The 21,097-nt window shown below is 45.8% G+C and overlaps 1 protein-coding gene across 3 annotated transcripts in view; it reads right to left on the reverse strand.

Annotated features, from left to right (window-relative positions):
* Window positions 1-483: 483 nt before the first annotated feature.
* OAS2 (2'-5'-oligoadenylate synthetase 2) overlaps window positions 484-21,097 on the reverse strand; it is a 35,187-nt gene continuing 14,573 nt past the window's right edge. For 2 of the 3 annotated variants that reach the window (XM_021675508.2, XM_064379792.1), the window contains 8 exons: window positions 16,162-16,340; window positions 13,680-13,915; window positions 13,027-13,171; window positions 8,467-8,637; window positions 5,843-6,131; window positions 4,575-4,762; window positions 3,030-3,268; window positions 484-1,898 (listed from right to left, as the gene is read on the reverse strand). In XM_021675508.2, the coding sequence (XP_021531183.2) occupies window positions 1,730-1,898; window positions 3,030-3,268; window positions 4,575-4,762; window positions 5,843-6,131; window positions 8,467-8,637; window positions 13,027-13,171; window positions 13,680-13,915; window positions 16,162-16,340 (1,616 nt within the window). In that variant the 3' untranslated portion in view covers window positions 484-1,729. Of the gene's footprint in view, window positions 1,899-3,029; window positions 3,269-4,574; window positions 4,763-5,345; window positions 5,632-5,842; window positions 6,132-8,466; window positions 8,638-13,026; window positions 13,172-13,679; window positions 13,916-16,161; window positions 16,341-21,097 lie in introns of those variants that run through there. The other variant, XR_010343819.1, reaches the window with a different exon arrangement.

Raw genomic sequence — 21,097 nt, forward strand, 5'->3', positions numbered from 1 at the left:
CATGCCTGTAATCCCAGCTACTCGGGAGGCTAAGGCAGGAGAATTGCCTGAACCCAGGAGGCGGAGGTTGCGGTGAGGTTGCAGTTTTTTATATATATAAATAAAATTGCATTTTAGGTTCTGGGGTACATGTAAAGAACATGCAGGATTGTTGCATAGGTACATACATGGCAATGTGCTTTGCTGCCTCCATCCCCATCACCTATATCTGGCATTTCACCCCATGTTATCCCTCCCCAACTCCCTAGCCCCCACTGTCCCTCCCCTAGTCCCCCCCACAGACCTCAGTGTATGACGGAGAGCAACTATTTTTAAAGGCAGGCTGCCTGCAGAGAGGGAGTTCAGCAAGTCAAGACTTTACGGAAGAATTTGCAGTCTTGATTGATGTCAACAAGTCCAAGAAGCAAGGGAAGGAGGAGTAGGGACCATCTAGGGAAGAATGGGTCCGAGTGACTCTTCCTCATGGTGAGCTGAGTCTTTAAAAGCAATTGCCAGATGACTTCTAGAAGTTTCTTCTAGAATTATTATTCAGGGTTCTGTGGCTCCTGAATGAGAACATCTCATTGGCAATAGCATCCATCCTAGCTCCACAACTTCCCAGTGTCTGCACGGTCTAAAAAGAAAACATATGTAGGGGAGAGCAGTGTCTCCTAATAGTTACAACCATTGGTTAAAAGAATTTGTGAGACCTGCCTCTGGGAAGGTAACTATTGCCAGAGACAATTTTCTGGTACTTATTGATAATGCAGATCTTTATAATTGGAGCTAACCCCAGGGTTGGCTTGGCCATCTCTTCCCTACCTTCCACCCAGGATTAGGGTGTAGGGTTCCTCTACAGCAAGGGTCTCCCCTAGGAGAAGACATATGACAAGCTCTCAAGTCACTTAATTGTCACAACTGGGTAGCGTCTAGTGAGTAGAGGCCAGAGATGCTGCTCAACACCCTCCTTTGTTTGGAGGTACAGGACAGCCTCCAAATAAAGAACTGTCCAGCCCCAAATGTGAGTATCTAGGTTGAGAAATCCTTCTTTAAAGAAAGAACCTGGTGGAGAGAACCAAGCACACCTGGAGGGAGGATATCCTGGTGAAATACACCAGGTATATCTTGGTAGGTGGGGAGGGCTTTGGAGCGGTGTGGCAGACACCCTTGGGTGACCATTGCAACCCACGTCCACAGTCATCTTTGTAGCCACCTTCAAGTTATAGGTAACCATGTGACACTTCTGAGCAATAAAATGGAAGAGAATTTGCTGGATGCAGCTTCTAATAAAATCACTGTGTTCTTGACCTTTGGGTATCCTTTCCCTTTCTGTTCTTCCTGCTTGGATCGTGAACCAGCCATCTGGAGGTACAGTGGCTGCCTTCAGGGCCATGAGTACTCAAATCAACAGCCAAAGAGGGTGGAGTCAAAAACCAAAGCCAGAATGATCTGTGAACCCAGGAGAATGTTTGACAATGTCTGAAGACTTATGGTTGTCACTGGGAGAGGAGGGCTAGTGGCATCTACTGGGTAGAGACCAGGGATGCTGCTCTGTACCCTACAGTGCATGAATCTGGGGTCACCTGTCTGAGGATCACTTGTAGTAGGGGCTCAGTGGGGTGAACAGTTGTTTAAGCTCCTGCGAGCTGGGTTTCCTGTTATTTGTGGCTGAGTTAATCTCAAGTTGCTACAGCAGGAGAAGTTCTTTGATTCAAGCTTGTTACAGGGCTATCTGCAGACAACGCCTCGTTTAGATGACTTTTACTGGCACTTTCCACGGCGGTATTGGGTTTCCAGACCCATCCTTGAAGCAGAGAGAGCATAACCATTCCTTTGCTTCTTTTGCCAGAAGATGCCAACACCAACGGTCCCCTCCACCCACATCACCAGTGGGTTCGGCTGGGTCCAAGATCACAGGCCTGAATGAGAGGGTAGAAGGCATTACGAGATTCTAAAAACCAGTGACCTCAGAACATGGGGCCCATAATACTTTCAGCAATAAGACAATATGTCCTCACAGCTTAGATGTCAGCAACTCAAATATACTAATAGGGTTCAAAGTAACTTCCTAGAGGCCGCATGCAGTGGTTCATGGCTGCAATCCTAGCACTTTGGGAGGCTGAAGTAGGAGAATCACTTAAGAGCCAGGAGTCAGAGACCAGCCTGGCCAACATGGTGAAACCCCATTTCTACTAAAAATTTAAAAATTACCTGGGTGTAGTGGTGCACACCTGTAGTCCCAGCTACTTGGGAGGCTGAGGCAGGAGAATTAGCTTGGACCTGGGAGGCGGAGGTTGCAGTGACCTGAGATGGTGCCACTGCCCTCCAGCCTGGGTGACAGAGTGAGACTGTGTCTCCAAAAAAAACAAAAATGAAAACCAACATAACTTCCTAGAATTAAATTGTGTTTTCTGAAAGTGTTTTGAAAGCTGTTAATTGCTATACTCATGAAGCCATAATGAAGGCATAATCAAAATATCTCCTTTATGCTATGTCAACTAAAATAGGATACATAATTTAATCAAATACAATGTTGCCAAGAACCCAGGGTAGGCAACCCACTGGGGGTCGCCTTCTCTCTTACTTCTCCTCTATGCTTTTTCAATGCTCCTTTATTTTCTCTCTTTCCTTTCCCTCTGGTGTCCATCATTTTTGTCCCTTGCCAGTGGCCCTAAGCAGATGGATAAGATTTCTTGCTATTCTTGAAGGTCCGAAAGAGTAGATAAACCCTAATCCAATAAAAACCCTGCAGGATAAACAAGCCCGTGAATGATAGCATTAATTCTCAGGGACACACTTCCAACTCTAACACCTCTTAGATGAAAGCAACTCAGGGACCTGGTACCTTGAACCTTCCCTGCTTTTTCTGAGCAGTATTTTCTCCTGCCTCCCTAGGTTTTATCCCTGGAGACTGTGAGAGGTTCTGTTGGCTAGCACTTTCCCCCTTTCATGCAATGAATAAATCGTGACCCCAGGAGAGGAAAATCCAGGTCGCTGAGAGTGTTAAAGGGAATTAGATTAAGAAAAGGATGGGGCCAGAGTGAGGGCACCTGGTTTTCTGCAGCTGGCTCAGTAGGAATTTCCTCACAGTCTCATCTTCAAAGTTGTAGTTGATCTTCCAGAAGATGCAGAGCTGCTGGTATTGTGTGACCAGCTCCAGGACTGTCCGGAAACCCTCTGCAGTGTCAAAATCCGGCACGCCACTCCCTTGCTCCCAGGCATAAACAGTGAGCAGCTCCAAGGCATACTTTGGGGGCAAAGACCCCTTTGGCTTCAGTTTCCTTTCACACTAGGGAAGAGTGGGAACATCAGATGAACTGGTTAGGCTAGGAGCTCAGTGAGAGCCACGCAGGGGCCTCAGCAGGGCAACTGAGTCACGATGTCATGCTGGTGTGCTCACGCTCTGCACTTGGATGTCTAAACTATTCAGCCCTACAGGAGTCCACCTAGCAGCTGGTCGGCAGCACACATGAGTTTCTTTGGCGTGCTTTTGACCATATATGGCTTCCTAGGACAATAGTATATCTACAGTTTACTAGAAACCCACTGCATGCTAAGTATGGGTCTAGGCATTTTACCCATATAATTGCCAAACCTCCCCACAATGCAGGCATCATGACCTCCACTTTAGATGAAGACTTTGAGGCTGCAGGAAGTGGAGTGATTCACTCAAGCTCACACCACAGCCCTGCATCTTCTGATGCACCATGCCAACTCTCTGATTTTCCGAGATGGGAACCACAGAGTTTGGTCTTGGTTTCACGTTTCAGGCAACTGGACACAGAAAGGAGGCATCTCAGGAAGAGCTGATATCATGGTTGATGTTTGCTGTCATGAGGATATTCAGAAGCTACCTTGTGTGCAAGTGCACGGAGGCTGAACAATATAGAAAACGCAGCCCCAGGCTGGGCACAGTGGCTCATGCCTATGATCCCAGCACTTTGGAAGGCCGAGGTGGGCAGATCACCTGAAGTCAGGAGTTTGAGACCAGCCTGACCAACATGGAGAAACCCCATCTCTACTAAAATACAAAAATTAGCCAGGCATGGTGTCACATGCCTGTAATCCCAGCTGTTTGGGATACTGAGGCAGGAGAATTGCTTGAACCTGGGAGGCAGAGGTTGCGGTGAGCCAAGATTGCGTCATTGCACTCCAGCCTGGGCCACAAGAGCGAAACTCCATCTCAAAAAAAAAGAAAGAAAGAAAATGCAGCCTCGGTTCCACCTACAGCTTCAACTTGACTTCCGAGAGACAGCATGTGCATTGGGAAGCAGAAAAGCCCCACTGGCAATGTGTAGGCATGTAAATTCCAACTTCCACCCACCCTCTGTAGGCAAGGTAACTGGGATTCCTGCAGAATGCTTTGGCCAGTGTGAGGGCAAAGTAAACCACACGTAGCAGCTTTGATGGCCGGAGGTGCTCAGCGCCTGACCCAAATGAATAGGGTTAGTGATGGGAGCGTCATCAAGATACCCAGTGGGCAGATTCCCTAAAGTGGCTCAGCCCTCAGCATGGGACAGTGTGGGCAACAGGGTGCAATGGTCATGCCTTACTGGTAAAAATAATAACCCATGGTCAGGACAAGGACTCGTCACCTCTTTGTACCAGTGCTTCACCAGGCGGATTAAATCTTTCAGTTTGGTGTCCTGGGAGCGAATGAAGTTTCGCTGCAGCGCGGTGAAACAGGTAGAAAACTCTCCTCCCGGGAGGTCCGAGGATTTATACAGATCAATGAGCCCTGCATAAACCTCAGGGCTGGATGTGGAGCCAGAACTCAGCTGACCTAGCAGGAGGAAGAGAGTGACATCCTGCTTTAATATGCATCGTAAGTAACAGATTCCAAAACATTTTTGAGAAATATGATTTAATTATGGGAAATTAATTTGAATAGTATTAGCATCTTTGAATGACTGATGTCTAAGACATAGGGAGCATCTCCAGAATACTGAGACATGTAAGAAACTATGTGGTCTTCATTAGAGGAATTAAAATTGGAAATTTAGTTCCTCAGTTGCTGTAGCCACATGTCAAGCTCTCTGTAGTTGTAGAACCCAGACAGAGAATATTTTCATTATCACAGAAAGATCTTTGGGACAACACTGATCTGGAGTTTGCAAACCAATCTGGCACACCGCTTCTTGGTTTGCTTTGTTTTGTTTGTTTGTTTTGCTTTTTTGAGACAGGGTTTTGCTCTGTTGCCCAGACTGCAGTGCAGTGGTGTGATCACAGTTCACTGCATCCTCGATCTCCCAGGCTGAGGTCATCCTCCCACCTCAGCCTCCTGGGTACCTGGGACTACAGGCATGTGTCACCATGCCTGGCTAATTTTGTTTATTATTATTATTATTTTAGAAATGAAATCTCACTATGTTGCCCAGGCTGGTCTCAAGCTCCTGGATCAATCTTCCCGCCTCAGCCTCCCAAGGTACTGGCATTACAGGTGCGAGCCTCTCAGCCCAGTCCAACTGCTAGTTTTGTCTGTCTGTCGTCTGTCTGTCTGTTTGTTTGTTTTTAGAGAGAGTCTCACTGTCACCCAGGCTGGAGTGCGGTGGCGCCATCTTGGCTTGCTGCAGCCTCCGCCTCCTGGTTTCAAGCGATTCTCCTGCCTCAGCCTCTCTGAGTAGCTGGGATTATAGGCATGCGCCACCATGCCTGGAAATGAGAAATGGGACCAAAATCGTATTCAAGTGTAAAGTATTACCACCACAATTAATGCCACTTGCTAGGGCCATGGACCCGGGAGTGGCACATGTTTTCACAGCCTATAATCAAGTCACGTGGCTTTCCCTCCACCCTCTGTCCACCATCACTTCCAGGATCCAGAATCTTCTTCCTCCAGAAGCTAAGGTCTGGGGAGCCTTACCCAGTGCGTTAAAGGCAGGAAGCACATCAAAGTTGACACTTTGATTGAGGACTTTGGATTTCAGAGAGAAGCTCAGCACCCTGGGAGCCTTCCACTTGGAAATCTCAAAGCGGACTTCAAGCTCCTCCTTCTTCTGCCGCTGAAAGGCTTCTAGCTGTTGATGGATTTCCTTGAATATTTTGTGCCGCTCGTTTTTTGGGGAGGTGTAGCTTTTAAGCGAGTTATGGAACACGACGAGGTCGGCATCAGAGCCGGTTTTCAGAGCCGTGCCTTTGGCGGTTGATCCTCCCTAAGGGAAAAAGGAAGGTTGAGATCCAGAATTTCCTTGACTGAGGAGTCCTGTGCCCCTGTGGGCTGACGCCAATTGTGCTAACTAACACGGTTTCCAAGGCCAAGTTCTGTGTTAGGGTCCAGTGAGGGCTGAGTCCAAAGCAGAGGGTTTTCTTTTACAAACTAATAGATAATACAGTTATTGAACAATTCCAAAGTTCTGAACAGTTCCAAAGGCAGTTATTCTCCTGCCTTTTACACACGAACAACTGACAGGCTAGTTACAAGTAACCTTCTTCTCAAGTCAATTTCCTAAAGATTTTGCCTGAAGACATATTTAGCTTTATTTAGATTCCTGTGACCAAATAAATCGAGCTGAATGCAATCATTATGGTGAAAGTGCTCTTCTGGAGTTCATGTCCTTTGCAGGGACATGGATGAAGCTGGGAACCATCTTTCTCAGAAAACTAACATGAGAACAGAAAACTAAACACTGCATGTTCTTACTCATAAGTGGGAGTTGAACAATGAGAACACATGGACACAGGGAGAGGATCACACACCGGGGCCTGTCGGGGAGTTGGGGGTTGGGGAGGGAGAGCATTAGGAGAAATAACTAATGTAGCTGACGGGTTGATGGGTGCAGCAAACCACTATGGCACGTGTATACTATATAACAAACCTGCCCGTTCTGCACATGTGTCTGGAACTTAAAGTATAATGACAATAAAAAAAGAAAGTGCTCATCTGTTCTTTGATGTGTGTTTTCTCCCGCGATCTGGGGATCATCGGGTGAATATCCATAGTTGAGGTACAGGGTTGTTAAACTTTCTGCAAAGGGCCAGATAGTAGATATTTTGGGCTTTGTGGGCTACTCATGTCTCTGCCATTAAGGCTTCTCGCTTCCCTCCCTCCTCTTTCTCCTCCTTCTCCTCCATTTAATTTCTGTAGAGAAAAGTGTTTTCTTTTATCCATGGGTAGTAAATGCCTGGTTACATGGGTTAGGGAGGTGAGGAAGGGGTGTGTTCTATTTCCTGTATGCAGACACTCCATTCTTCCCTGTTCCTGCCCCTTTCATTCGTGCAGCCCACCTTTGTCTTTAAGAGCTGGGCTTCGGTGGCTCCTCCCAGACTGTAGCCCCCTCCTCACAATCTCTAGGTGTCACCTTCCCCTGGCCTTAGCAGAGAAACCTTCAACCAACTCCGGCAAGATAGAAAGCAATGTCTCATCTGCCGATGGCTCTCTCTTCTTTGATATGTCATATACCTTTTCTTTTTCACTGACTATCATGTGAATGGAGTCTCAGGAAAGAGAGGAGAAAGCATATGCTTTGCCAGTTCTAACACTGATCAGAAACTCAGTCCTGTTTTCACTCCAACGACCTTCAATGAGACAGTTTATCCATCACCCCGGGATATCGATGCCATTTCCCAGGCCCCTCTCTCTAGATGCACAGATTTGTTCTTGCATCACCGCAGACATTTACGTGTACATAATAACATTTTCCTCCCTCCCTTCTTGTGACCATGGGGACATGTTTATCTGGTCGTGTGACCAGCAAATAGAGAGATACATGTCAGCCTGTGGCCTTTGAGCCACGGACAAGAACGACCGAAGCCTCTGAGTCTCTAGCTCAGCTGATGTGGCAAGCCAGGCTCCAGTCACTGAAAGGAGATGGAGATTCTAAGCTCCTTAGAATCTGCAGTGGGTTCAATGGCAGACCCCCTAATGACACATCCTCTGGGGTCCTGTGGATGTGCCCTTATGTGGATGAAGGATCTTTGCAGATGTAACTGGGTTAAGGACCTGGAGATGAGATCAGGAAGGAGAGGAGAAAGCACATGCTTTCACAGTTCTAACCCTGATCAGACACTCAGTCCTGTTTTCACTCCAGTGACCTTCAATGAGACAGTTCACTCATTGCCCCGGGGATATTGGTGTGAACAAAATATCCTAGATCCAGAAACAAAACCTGTCCTAGTTTCTGGGTCAGGCTGGGCCCTAAATCCAATAACAAGTGTTCTTAGAAGAGAAGAGAAGCGGGGAGGACACAGAAGAAAAGGTGATGACAGAGGCAGAGAGGGGAGTGATGTGTCTCCTAGCCCCAAGGATGGCCAGCAGCTCCAAGAAAAACAATACAGAATCAAAGTTGTGTTGTTAATGACCTAGGTGGTCTATCCACAGCCCCCACTGAAAACCAGTGTCCTAGTTCTCTTAACTCCCTCCTGGCTTCCCTTCCTCCAGTTTCTGAAGGTAGATGGATCCTAGAGAGCTACCATACCCACTTAGCTCCCTTCCAGGAATGCCAATATTAAATCACCCCAACAAGACATAAGAGAAAGGCCAGTGCTCACCTGAACAGTCTGGATCTTGGCGGTTGATTGTCGGAAGCAATTTTCTTCAAGAAATTTACAGATGATGTTAATAGCAATATCGACCTGCTCTAGGAAGTATTTGTCAGGCTGGAGAAAATCCTTGATGAACTTATCCAGACGGTGGCCCGGGGTCGTGAAGAGTGGCGCAGGCTGGGGAAAGAAGGAAGACCCCAAGTGTGAGTGGCCCCTGTAAGCCCACGCAGGGCTTCCTTTCCTGCCTGTCCTGGGCCCCCTACCCTGCCTCTCCCAACTGCCCTCCAGCTTGCAGGCTGACATCTTTTCCATCTTTTGTCCTTGTACGAATACATCCCAAGAACACACCTGAGAGTTTGGGGTGGCACACAAGAACCCCCCAGAAACAAAAACTGTCCTAGTTGCCCCTCATTCCCCCCTAGGAGAGATCCGGATCCTTGTGCAGTGTTCCTGACTCCAGACTCCTCTTCCACGCCCGGCTGGAGCATCACCTCCTAATGACCTGTGCTTTCTTGCTTTACCCACACATCTGGTCCTTCCCTGTTTTTCTGTTTGCTGTAGGTATCGGAGACTGCTGATGACCACATCCATTCCTTTCTTAAAGTCGTATCACCTTTTCTTAAGGTTAAACATGCCATGTACAGGTGTGTTGGTTTCCAAGGGCTGCCATGACAAGTGACCACAACTAGGTGGCTTCAAACAAGAGAAGTTTATTGTCTCCTGGTTCTGGAGGCCAACAGTTCAAACTCCAGGTTTTGGCACAGCTGAACTCCCTCCGAAGCACACGTGGCTAAGGCTCTAGAGATGGGAGGATTATTCTGCATTACCTGGATTGGCCTGATATCATCACCAGAGTCTTTTTCCTCTTAATTTTAATTTTTAATTGAATTAATTAATTTTTCTCCAATTTCGTTTTAGGTTCCAGGAGGTACATGTCCGGTTTGTTACATGGGTAAATTGCATGTCGCCGAGGCTTGGTGTGTGAATGATCCCATCATCTAGGTAGTGAGCATAGGACCCAATAGGTAGCCTTCCAATTTGTGCTCCTAACTCATGTTTTTTCAGAAATAGTGTCTCACTCTGTCACCCAAGCTGGAGTGCAGCAGTGGTGCCATTATAGCTCACTGCAGTCTCCAATTCCTAGGCTCAAGAGATCTTCCAGCCTCTGTCTCCATAGTTTTGTGCCACCATGCCTAGTTATTTATTTATTTTAGAGATGGGGTCTCACTAGGTTCCCCAGGCTGGTCTCAAATTCCTGGTTTCAAGCAATCCTCCCACCTCAGCCTCCCAAAGTGCTGGGATTACAGGTATGAGCCACTGTGCCTGTAAGGACACGGGTACTTATCAGAGTCAGGCAGAAGGGTCAGAGTTGGAGGTGGTGATGTGATGATGGAAGCAGAGAGAGGAGCTGGAAGATGCTAGGCTGTCGGCTTTGAAGAGGGAGGAAGGGGCCATGTGCCAAAACATTTGGACAGCCGCAAGGAGCTTGGAAAGGTGAGGAAACACATGTTTTTATTTGATTGGTGCAAAAGTAATTTTGAGACAGGGTCTTGCTCTGTCTCCCAGGTTGAATGCAGTGGCACAATCATGGTTCACTGCAACCTCGACCTTCCTTGCTCAAGTGATCCTTCTGCCTCAGCCTCCTGACTAGCTGGGACTACAGGCATACACCACTGCACCTGGCTAATTTGTTGTTGTTATTATTATTATTATTTTGTAGAGACAGGGTATTATTATGTTGCTCAGGAACTCTTGGTCTCAAGTGATCCTCCTGCCTCAGCCTCCCAAAGTATTGGAATTACAGGTGTGAGCCACTGTGCCTGGCTCAAATTCATGTATTTTAAGTCACTAAGTTTAGGGCATTTTTTAAAAAAAAAGCAGTAAGAGGAAACTAATTCACTGTTTTATACACATGTTGTACTTTTGCTGGCAACATAGACAAGATGGGCTAGCTCAACCTGGAAGTGAGAAAGGGCATATGCATGGTATGAGTACATGTGTGTGCATGTGAATGAGTGCATGTGCATGAATGCATGTGTGCGCATGTGAATGAGTGAATATGCATGAGTGCATATGTGTGTATGGTGTGAGTGCACGCATGTGCATGTGCATGAGTGCATGTGTGTGGTTTGAGTGCAAGTGCATGAGTGCATGTGTGCATGTGTGTAAGTGCATCTGTGTGCATGTTCATGAGTGCATGTGTGTGCATGGTGTGAGTGCATATGTGTGCATGTTATGAGTGCATGTATGTGCATGTGCATGCATGTGTATGAGTGCACTGTGTGGTGTGAGTGCATGCAAGTGCATGAGTGCATGTGTGTGGTATGTGTGGTATGAGTGCAAGTGCATGAGTGCATGTGTGTGTATAAATGCATGTGTGTGCATGTACATGAGTGCATGTGTGTGCATGGTGTGAGTGCATGTGTGTGCATGTGAGTGCATATGTGTGTGTGGTGTGAGTGCATGTATGTGCATGAGTGAGTGCATGTGTGTGGTGTGAGTGCATGTGCACATGAGCCCTCCAATGTTTGTACCTCCTTATGTAGTGGTTCCTGGGCCTAAATTGTCTTAAACAGATGTAGAGAGAGGGATGGTCTCATAGTTCTCCAAATAGAAGTTGATGGGATAGCAAAGCAAAAACAGTCAAAGTGAGCATCAAAAGATGGTTTAGGAGACGTGTGGAACTAAATGATGTGTGCTTCTGGGTTGGAAGAGAGTGTCCTATAAAGGACATTCTTGGGATGATTGTTGTTATCATCCCAATGGGCTGTATTGGGAGAATAATATATAACTCCTCACCTCCTGAACTTGATATGGCATGGAGGTTATTGAAGAGGATATTCTTGTTCTCAGAGATCCCTATGAAAGCATTTGAGGGTTAAAAGATGTCTGGCAGTCTACTCTCAAAGGGCTCAGTATAAACAACAGCTGTAACAATGGGCAGGTGAGGTGGCTCGCACTTGTAATCCCAGAACTTTGGGAGGCCAAGGTGGGAGGATCACTTGAGCCCAGGAGTTTGAGATCAGCCTGGCCAATGTAGTGAGACCCCATTTCTAAAAAAAAAATTAAAAACAACTATAACAACAATAATAATAACGTGTGCACATACAAACTAACATAGCAAATGTCACACAGGGTGCATCTGCATGAGGGGCTCATAGCTGTTTATTGAACCATTTTTCTAACTTTTTAAATGTTTCAAAGCTTCAGAATAAAATGTCAGGGAAGAGGCGGTAATTTTTTTGAAAAAACCTGCCTGAAAAAGCCAGGAAAATTGGGGTCAGGGAGCAAAGACCAGGGGTCCAGTGAAAGTAGGGGTTGAGGTGGACACAGGGGTGACTGCTCAGAGCGTCCTGATCCTGCTGGGTTCAGTTAGGGAAGTTCACCATTCATAGACTCCCCCGCCTCTGTGAAGTTTGCTAAACTCATTTACATCTTCATTTACATGCCAGATTGGTGCTCAGTTAGCCTTCAAATTTCTGCGCAAATGTGATGTAGATTCTGCCTCCCATAACTTGGATATAAATTAATCTCCTGCCTGTGAAGTGTGGAATTTGGTTGGCCCCTTTGGCCTCAATTAATAAAATTGTCCCCAGTGCGGTTCCCAGGGAAGCTGAGAGGGCTCAGTGGTCTAACCTGGGAAGCTTCTTCTTGGATGGCTTTTCTCTAATAAGTGCTGAGCATGCAGGGGAGTTCGTGTTGGTAGATTTACTTCTCCTTTTGGCGATGGGAAGGGGAAGTCCAGTGCACCTGTTTCACAGCTGGTGCCTTAATTGGTTCTCCTGTTTTGGCCCCACTTCTGGCCCTTGCCCCCAGCACCTGCCGGAATGGAGCTTAGAGCCTGTCCTGGCAGCCACAGGCCTGACTGCTGCCCCCTTCTCTGAGCAATGCTCTGTTTCATGTCTCCAGTTGCCTGGCTGTCTCTCTTAAAGAAATTAATTGAGATCTTGCATCTGTGGGTACCCCCTTTCTCTTTGTTCCATTTTGGACTTTGCAGTCATTGCCCCTGATGGTGTGCTATGCGTTGAACTGTGTCCCCTTAAAAGATGCTGGGGTTCCAACGTACAGTCTTGGCGAATGTGCCTTACTTGGAAATAGTGTCTTTTCAGATGGGATCTAGCGAAGATTAGGTCATTGGGGTGGACCCTAATTCAGTATGACTGTTGCTCTTAGAAGAAGAGGAGACAATAAGACAGATATGCACAGAGGGAAGCTGATGTGAACACACATAGGGAGAAGGCCATGTGACCACAGGGGCAGAGGCTGGAGTGATGCAGCCACAAGCCAGGGACTGCTGGCAACTACTGTAAGCTGGAGGAAGCCTGGAATAATTCTTCCCTAACGCCTACAGAGAGAGTGTAGCCCTGTCAACACCCTAAGTTTGAACCAGCAATGTCCAGAATGGTGAGAGAATACATTTCTGTAGTTTTAAGCCACCTGTTTTGCAGAACTTTGTAACAGCAGCACAGGAAATTAATACAGGGTACTCTCAGATAATACTTAGCCTGGGTGTCAGGAAGACTTTCCTGCAGCATGCAACACCCTGTATTTGGAAAACCCTCTTACCAGGACATTCCAAGATGGTGCAGGTAACTCATTATCCAAGCTGGGAGAAGTCAACCAGGTCTGAGCTTCTTGTTTCAGCCTTTGCCAGCATCTGTTATCTCCACTCACATTATTGGTTGGGTCGGTTGGATCCAAGATTACTGGTCTGTGTATTCCATTAGATTAAAAAAATCAGTTGAGCTGCTTGTGGGGGGCAAAATCTGTATTGGGGAAAGGGGCCTCAAGTGGGAATCTGGTAACCTGAATTTGGATTCCCATGGTTCCTCCAAGTTGCTGAGGGATTTTGTCTATGACATCAAGCTCCTCTGGCCCTGCGTTTGCTGCTTTACAGAGACATTCTATTAATAAAATAACAAACTGGTCTCCTCTTCCTGCCACTCCCCGCTTCTCTCTTAGCCCCTTCTTTCTATAAGGGGAAGTGTTTCTTCATGTGTTTGTTTAGGCGACAAAATGTGATTATGGTTTGGAACGTGAAAAGCAATGGCTGGACCTCCCCTCTTTCAGACAGACCCCCCTGCCTCCCCACCCATGGTGGCTGCCATTCTTCTGGTACATCACTGACTGGACAGGGCAAGGCTGAGATCTCATTCCAAAGAGGTACACCTAGCATGCAGATGATGAGGTACAGGGCTAGGGCATGAGAAGCTTGGCACCTCTCTGACTGGAGCTGGTGCAGCAAGACGTTCCTGACGGTCTCATTTTCAAAGTTGTAGTTGACCATCCAATAGATACACAGCTGCTCCTCACATTTGATCAGCCCCAGAACGGTTCTGACGCCTTCAGCAATGTCAAAGTCGTCTTTTCTGCACCCCTGTTCCCAGGCATACACCGTAAGCAGCTCCAGGGCGTACGGAGACAGCAAGGGTAAACCATTCATTTTTTTCTGGCACTATGGGAGAAGAAAAGGGTGGCGGCTTATTTGGGGATCGAGTTCTTCCTATGTCGGTGATCTGAAATCAAGAAGCCAGAAGCCTACAGGAAGTCATTCTCCCTCGCCAGAATGCCTACAATTCAGTGGACTCACAATACCAAGTCTTGACAAAGATGTGAAGCAACTGGGATGGAGCAGGGACCTCTCTTAGGGGCCTGCAGGCCACCACTGCTCCCATCCCACAAGCAGGAAAAGAAAGGAAAATCTTGAGTTCTTTCAAGGGAAATTCCAGGTACCTCACTAGCTTTGAGAAGTCAATGAGCCGCTTGATAAGCAAAAATATAGTAGTTCAGGGTCTACAGGAGCAGTGAAAAAAAACCCAGTAAAATAAAAACAACAAAAGAAGGTAATAGTCACTTAAAACAATAGCCAAGGAAGTCAGAGTCAGAAGATGTTTTGTTCCCTGTAGAAACTAAAGATAACATCTTAACACATGTCCCTGAGTTGATTTTCAGAAACTCAGACCCCCACCAAGCAAATCCACTGGCAGGCAGACCTCAGATAACGGGAAGCTGAGGATTAAACCCTGGCTCGTTCTTTGTTCTAAATTTCTTCCTGAGGGTCCTGGAGGAGGTCACGCCTATGAGCCAGAGCTAACATTCCTTTCTGCTGATCTGAAATTTTTAGACAAAGCTTCGCCTACTTCACCAATCAAAAATCGGAAAGTCTTTGAATCCTGTGACCTGCGCCACCCGTCCTCCTCCTCCCTCCTGCTTGGAGATGTCCCGACTTTTTAGGTCAAACCAATGTACAGCCTCCATGTGTTGACTTATGGCTTTGCCTGTAACTTCCGTCTCCTCACCTTTAAAACCCTTACCTATAAGCCATTGGGGAGTTCAGCTCTTAAACATGAGCTGCCCGGTTCTCCCCGCTTGGCTCCCTGCAATAAATGCCTCACTCTTTCCCTGCAATCCCAAAGTCAGTGTTTGGCTTTGCTGTACTAGGTGAGCAGATCCTTGGTTTAATAACATGCCTGAAAATCATACCTTGCTCATGAGAGTGTAATTTGGTAATATTTGGAAATGGTTTGGCAAGATTTGCTATAGTTAAACAAAAAAAATCAAATAAACCACAAGTATTTCATATATTTACACACATATGTACACAACATTTGTACATGTGTACTAGATAGCCTAGCAATTTTACTGCTACATATTTACCCAGGAGAAATGAATGCTTACATTCACAGAAAGGCATGTAGGAGAATATTCATAGTGACGTAATTCATAATCACCTCAATCTGAAAATGACCCAATCATCTATCAGTAGCAGAATGGATACATGTATGTTATATTAATACAATGGAATATGGCAAAACAATAGAGGTGGACAGATCACAAGGTCAGGAGATTGAGACCATCCTGGCTAACGTGGTGGAAACCCTGTCTCTACTAAAAATACAAAAATTAGCCGGGTGTGGTGGCGCCTGCCTGTAGTCCCAGCTACTCAGGAGGCTGAGGCAGGAGAATTTCCTGAACCCAGGAGATGGAGGTTGCAGCGAGCCAAGATACCATCACTGCACTCCAGCCTGGGCAACAGAGTGAGACTCCGTCACACACACACACAAAAATACTACTATGACTGGGTGCTGTTACTCACACCTGTAATCTCAGCACTTTGGGAGGCTGAGTGGGCAGATCACTTGAGCCCAGGAGTTCAAGACCAGCCTGGGCAACATGACAAAACCTTGTCTCTACACAAAATACAAAAATCAGCCAGGTGTGGTGGCGCAGTCCTATAATTCCAGCTACTTGGGAGGCTGAGATGAGAGGATTGCTTGAGCCCAGGAGACAGAGGTTGCAGTGAGCCAAAACTGCACCACTGCACTCCAGCCTGGGCAACAGAGCAAGACCCTGCAACCACATGAATGAGTCTCTCAGACATAATGTTGAGCAAAAGAAGGCAGACATAAAGCATGTACAGTATGATCCCACTTACATTGTTTAACATCAAGCAAAACTAATCTGTGGTGGTGACAGATGTTAGAATAGGAGTTTGTTTGGGAGGATTACTGGAGGGGGGCAGTGGGCTTGAGGCACCTTCTGGGGTGCAGGAAATGTTCCCTCTGTTGATTAGGGTGTTGCTGGTAAGATTATAAAAATACATGGAGCTGTATACCTAAGACTGTTGCACTTTACTGGATGTCAATTATCCTGAAAAAAAGGAAATAAATGATAACTATATATAGACAGTTGGAAAATTACCTGTTGATGCCAGTGCTTTATCAAGAGGATCAAATCCTTTAGTTTTCTGGGACAGTTGTTAAAAAACCTCTGCTGAAGTTCGGTGAAGCAGACTGCAAACTCACCAGGGTGAGCATTTGTCTTATCCAAGGATCTTTTGAGCTCTCGATAGATCCAGGGGCTGGGATTGTCATTTAAGCCTGAAGTGAAAGAGAAATTGAAACTTTAGTATTTATGTAACCTGGTCTCAGAGAGACAGGGTTGCTCTACAATGAGGGTCAGTTGTAGTTTGATAGCACACAACCCCTGCTTAATTGGTCAAAGGATGGGGACCTTTACATAAAGCATAATAGGGAAGGATGATTTGGCCCATTAGACAATAAAGTGTAGTCTAAAGTGACTATAATGAAAACAGTATGGTGTTAACCCAAGTCAAGATCAGCAGAACTGAATGAAGGGACAAGAGATGCAATTCTAAATGAGAAAGGGAATACTCCAAATTAGTAGGGAACAAGTGGGTTCTTTAAAATTTGTTGGTGTTGGCATAATTGGTATACATCTGGAAGAAAGGAAAGTTAGGAAAGTTTATGTTTTACATGCAATATATTCTGTTATTGAGTCCACCCAGTAAATATCCTATTTCAGAGTGTCAGATTATAGGGACTTTGAGGAGACCGGCAAGGTGGCAGCAGGGCCTTGGAAGCCTGGGGACAGAGGCTGGTTTAATCAATGTGTTTCCCTTCTTGCTAGCTAAGCTCCACTGTTTATAAACACATTTATTTAGCTTGGTATGCTGGCTCATGCCTGTAATTCCAGCACTTTGGGAGTCTGAGGCAGGTGGATCACTTGAGGCTGGGAGTTTGAGATCAGCCTGGCCAATATGGTGAAATCTAATCCGTACTAAAAATACAAAATTAGTTGGGCAGGTGGCAGGCACCTGTAATCCCAGCTACTCAGGAGGTTGAGGCAAGTGAATAGCTTGAACCCTAGAGGCAGAGGTTGCAGTAAGCCATAATTGTGCCACTGAACTCCAGCTTGGATGACAGAGTGAGACGCTGTCTCAAAATAAAAATAAAATAAACACATTTATTGATTGATTACTGTTACTGAAACACCAGGGGTTAAGTCTAGGTCCCGCACAGAAACCAATGACTGAAACAACAAGTGTGGCCGAGAGGAAGGCTTTAATCAGGTGCTGCAGCCAAGGCAATGAGAGATCAGTCTCAAATCCTTTTCCCTGACAGACTAAAGTTAGGGTTCTGTATAGCAGAGAAGAAATGTAACTATGTGTGGGAAAACAGGAATTAGGGAGGGGTAAGGAGGCAATCATGAGGAATAAAGGATCTGATACTGCATTGTCTGGATGCAGTGACTGATGATTTTCAGTTCTTTGATACTTTTTGAGAGGTCTGAGGGTCCTTTTCTGATGAAGGAGCTCAAATTAAACAAATGTAAGTTTCAGGCTTTAAGATGAGAAGAGACAATTTCTATGTTCATAACAACAACAACAGCAACAAAAAACCCCAAACAAACAAACAAAACCAAAACCAAAACCAAAATGGTCTATGAGACTACTGGGTTTGGTTCATCATTATTCTTATTTTTAGAGAGAGAGTCTTCTCTATCACTCAGGATGGACTGCAGTGGTGCAATCATAGCTCACTGAATCATCAAATATATTTCAAAGCTCAAGCGATCCTCTTGCCTCAGCCTTCTGAGTAGCTGGGACCACAGGCATGTGCCACCATGCTTGGCTTTTTTTTTTTTTTTTGAGATGGCATCTTACTATGTTGCCCAGGCTGGTCTTGAACTCCTGGCCTCAAGTGGTCTTCCCACCTCGTCCTTCCAAAGTGTTGAGATTACAGATGTGAGCCACAACCTTGGCCCATAGACACATTTAGATAAATAACCAGGAGAAAACAGCCAGCTTGTTCCTTTCATAGACCCCAGTGGATATTTACTGACTCCCTAGACGTGGTTCTGGGCACTTGGCATGCAGGGAGGTTGAGGGAAAGAGCATCCTATCTTCCTCCATAATAATATATAGCTAACATTTATTGTGTGCTTACCCTAAGCCTTTCATGAACAGTGAAACATATAAGCCTCACAAAAGTCTTAGCTGGAAAGTGCAATCGCAATTACTAATTTACAGATGAGGATAATGGAAATACCAGCAAGTCAAATACCAGCTGGTATCAAGAAATACCAGCAAGTAAAATGCAGAGTTGGAGACAGCCTGCCGGGATCTGGTGTGAAAAATAGGCCAGATTAGTTAGGCTAATATTTATTAAAAAAAAAAAAAAAAAAAAAAAGCAAGTTACCAATTCCCCTGTAGATTGCTTTTCTTATAAAGTGACCCTGTGTTTCTTTCATAAAAGGGAGCCTATAATAGTTTGGAATGTGCAGCTTTACCACCATCTAGTGGCACCTTCTGGGTATAACATGCAGGGAATAGCTTATTTCTCATTTTCACACCGTCCTTGCATGGTGGGGTGGACCCAGTAGAGGGCGCTCTGGCCAGGTCTCCCAGCATGGCTCTTGGAACAGGAGGAGAAGACTTTCCTATGAGAATTATGAGTGCACCTGTCTCCCACCTTGACTCCAGCCCTTGTTTGAAGCAGGCCCCCACCCCCAACTCTGAGCGTCCTAATGGCCCTGGAAGCTAGTTTCTAGTCTGATTGTACAGCTGGCAGGTGTAGGTGAGTAGTAGGACCAGGATAATAACTCAGGGCTGCCAACCTCCCAAACTGGCACATTTCCCCGAGCCAGGCCTCCTTTCTGTGAATGTGAGTTATCAGGATGTGTGTATGTCTCCACCTTATCAGTGATGGCTGGGCGAATTGTTCTTCTAGGTTCCTGGTAACCCAGAAATTCCTTAAAACTATAGGTGATGGAAGGTACTTGGGCTTAGAAGACCTGGGCTTTTCGGTTTCCCCACTTGTTTAATGATGGCTTAAGTTTCAGCTTGGGAATTTTCTTCCCCTTCCGCTACCCCTTCCCTTTCGCCTCCCCTTTCCCCTCCCCTCTTCTCTCCCTTCCCCCTCCCCCTTCCTTCCTCCTTTTTTTCTTTTTCTCTCCTGTCCTTTTCCTTTACTTTCCTTTTCTTTGTTTTTCTTTTTCTTTTGATCAGGTCTTGCTCTGTTGCCCAGGCTGGAGTATAGTGGTGTGGTAATAGCTCACTGCAACCTTGAACTCCTCTGCTCAAGTGATCCTCCTGCCTCAGCCTCCCCAGTAGCTAGGACTACAGGTGCATGCTACCCCATCTGACTAATTTTCAATTGTTTTGTAGAGATGGGTTTCACTACGTTGCCCAGGCTGGTCTTAAACTCCTGGCCTCAAGCAATCCTCCTGCCTCAGTCTTCCAAAGTGCTGGGATTATAGGAATGCACCACCACACCCAGCCTGGAATTGTTTAAGTTTGTGATTATATGTGCACCTGTCTTGAGACTATCCATCTCATCCATAAATATATACATATATTTACTATCTATCTGTCCATCCATCTATATTTGTTTGTCCATCCATTTTCCTTCCATCCATTTATCCATCATGATCCATCTATCCATTCATCCAACAACTATTATTAATAGTGAACATTGTACTAGAGACCATAGAAGAACAAGATACTCATGATACCTGTCCTCATGGAGCTTCTAGTCTAGGAGAGGAGAAAGCTAAAGAAATTATTTCCATATAAGTTGTGAAAGGATAATAAGTCTTGGGGCCCCAAAATCACTCAGGTAAAGGGAAAAGTTAGGCTGAGAACTGCCAGGACAAACCTGCCTCCCATTCTATTCATTCACCCCTCTGCTCACTGAGATAAATGCATATCTGATTGCCTCTTTTGGAGAGGTTCATCAGAAACTCAAAGGCATGCAACTATTGGTCTCTTATTTACCTATGATCTGGAAGCCCACTCCCCACTTTGAGTTGTCCCACTTTGCCTTGAGTTGTCCCGTCTTTCCAGAGCAAACCATTGTTCATCTTACATATGTTGACTGATGTCTCATGTCTCCTTAAAATGCATAAAACCAAGTTGTGCTCTGACCACCTTGGGGACATGTCATCAGGACCTTCTGAGGCTGTGTTATGGGCACATGTCCTCAACCTTGGCAAAATAAACTTTCTAAACTAATTGAGACCTGTCTCAGATATTTGGGGTTTGCAGAGTGATAAATCTCATGATTCAGAAAGCACAAATTGCTACTGGAGCATGTGGGAAGTGGATCTAACCCAAAAGTACAGAGCCAGAGTACTTAAAGGATGAGCTGGAATTATCCAAAAATAAAAGGCCGGGGGAAATATGTTCCAGACAAAGGAACAATATGGACCAAAGTCTCAAGTTGAGCTAACACCATGTGGGTTTGAGGAGCTCAGGGAAGGCCAGAGTGGCAGGAGCATAGGGAGTTAGTTGGTGGCAAGTGGTACAGCTGGAGAGGTAAGTAAGTAGGGGCTGCCAGATCATAAAAGTCCCGTTCTGCTGAGGAGTTTGATCCTTAACCTTGTAAACCAAAAATAAAATTCTAAGCCTTCCCAACCGATTGAATGAAGCCCTGTCTTGGTCAAGGGGAACCCCCCAAGAAACCTGAAAAACTAGATCAGGTCCTGACGGGAAGGAGGAGCTCGGACATACCTCATTATGCTCTCCTCCATTTGGAATTCAGGCACAGATGACAAACGTTCACATTAAAATAGAGATCCCAGGAACAGGTCTCTTTGTAGCAATAAGACACCACATTCCAACCTAACTCTGGTACAGCATCGCACGACAGATAACAGGCCCTAAAGGAAATCAAAAGTATTTTACCCCAAAATATGTTTCTTTGACATGTTTTGGAATGGTCCTGCAAAGCTGTGTCGTCTGGGAAAATTCATATTCTGCGGCAAAGCCCCTTCCCCTTCCAGGTCTTTTTCTGATTCAGAAAAGATTTTAACTAACAGTCTAACACCTTTAAGT

The sequence above is a fragment of the Aotus nancymaae genome, unplaced genomic scaffold, assembly GCF_030222135.1.
Source record: "Aotus nancymaae isolate 86718 unplaced genomic scaffold, 86718_ANA_hifiasm-v0.15.2.pri h1tg000021l, whole genome shotgun sequence".
In the NCBI taxonomy this organism is placed as follows: domain Eukaryota; kingdom Metazoa; phylum Chordata; class Mammalia; order Primates; family Aotidae; genus Aotus; species Aotus nancymaae.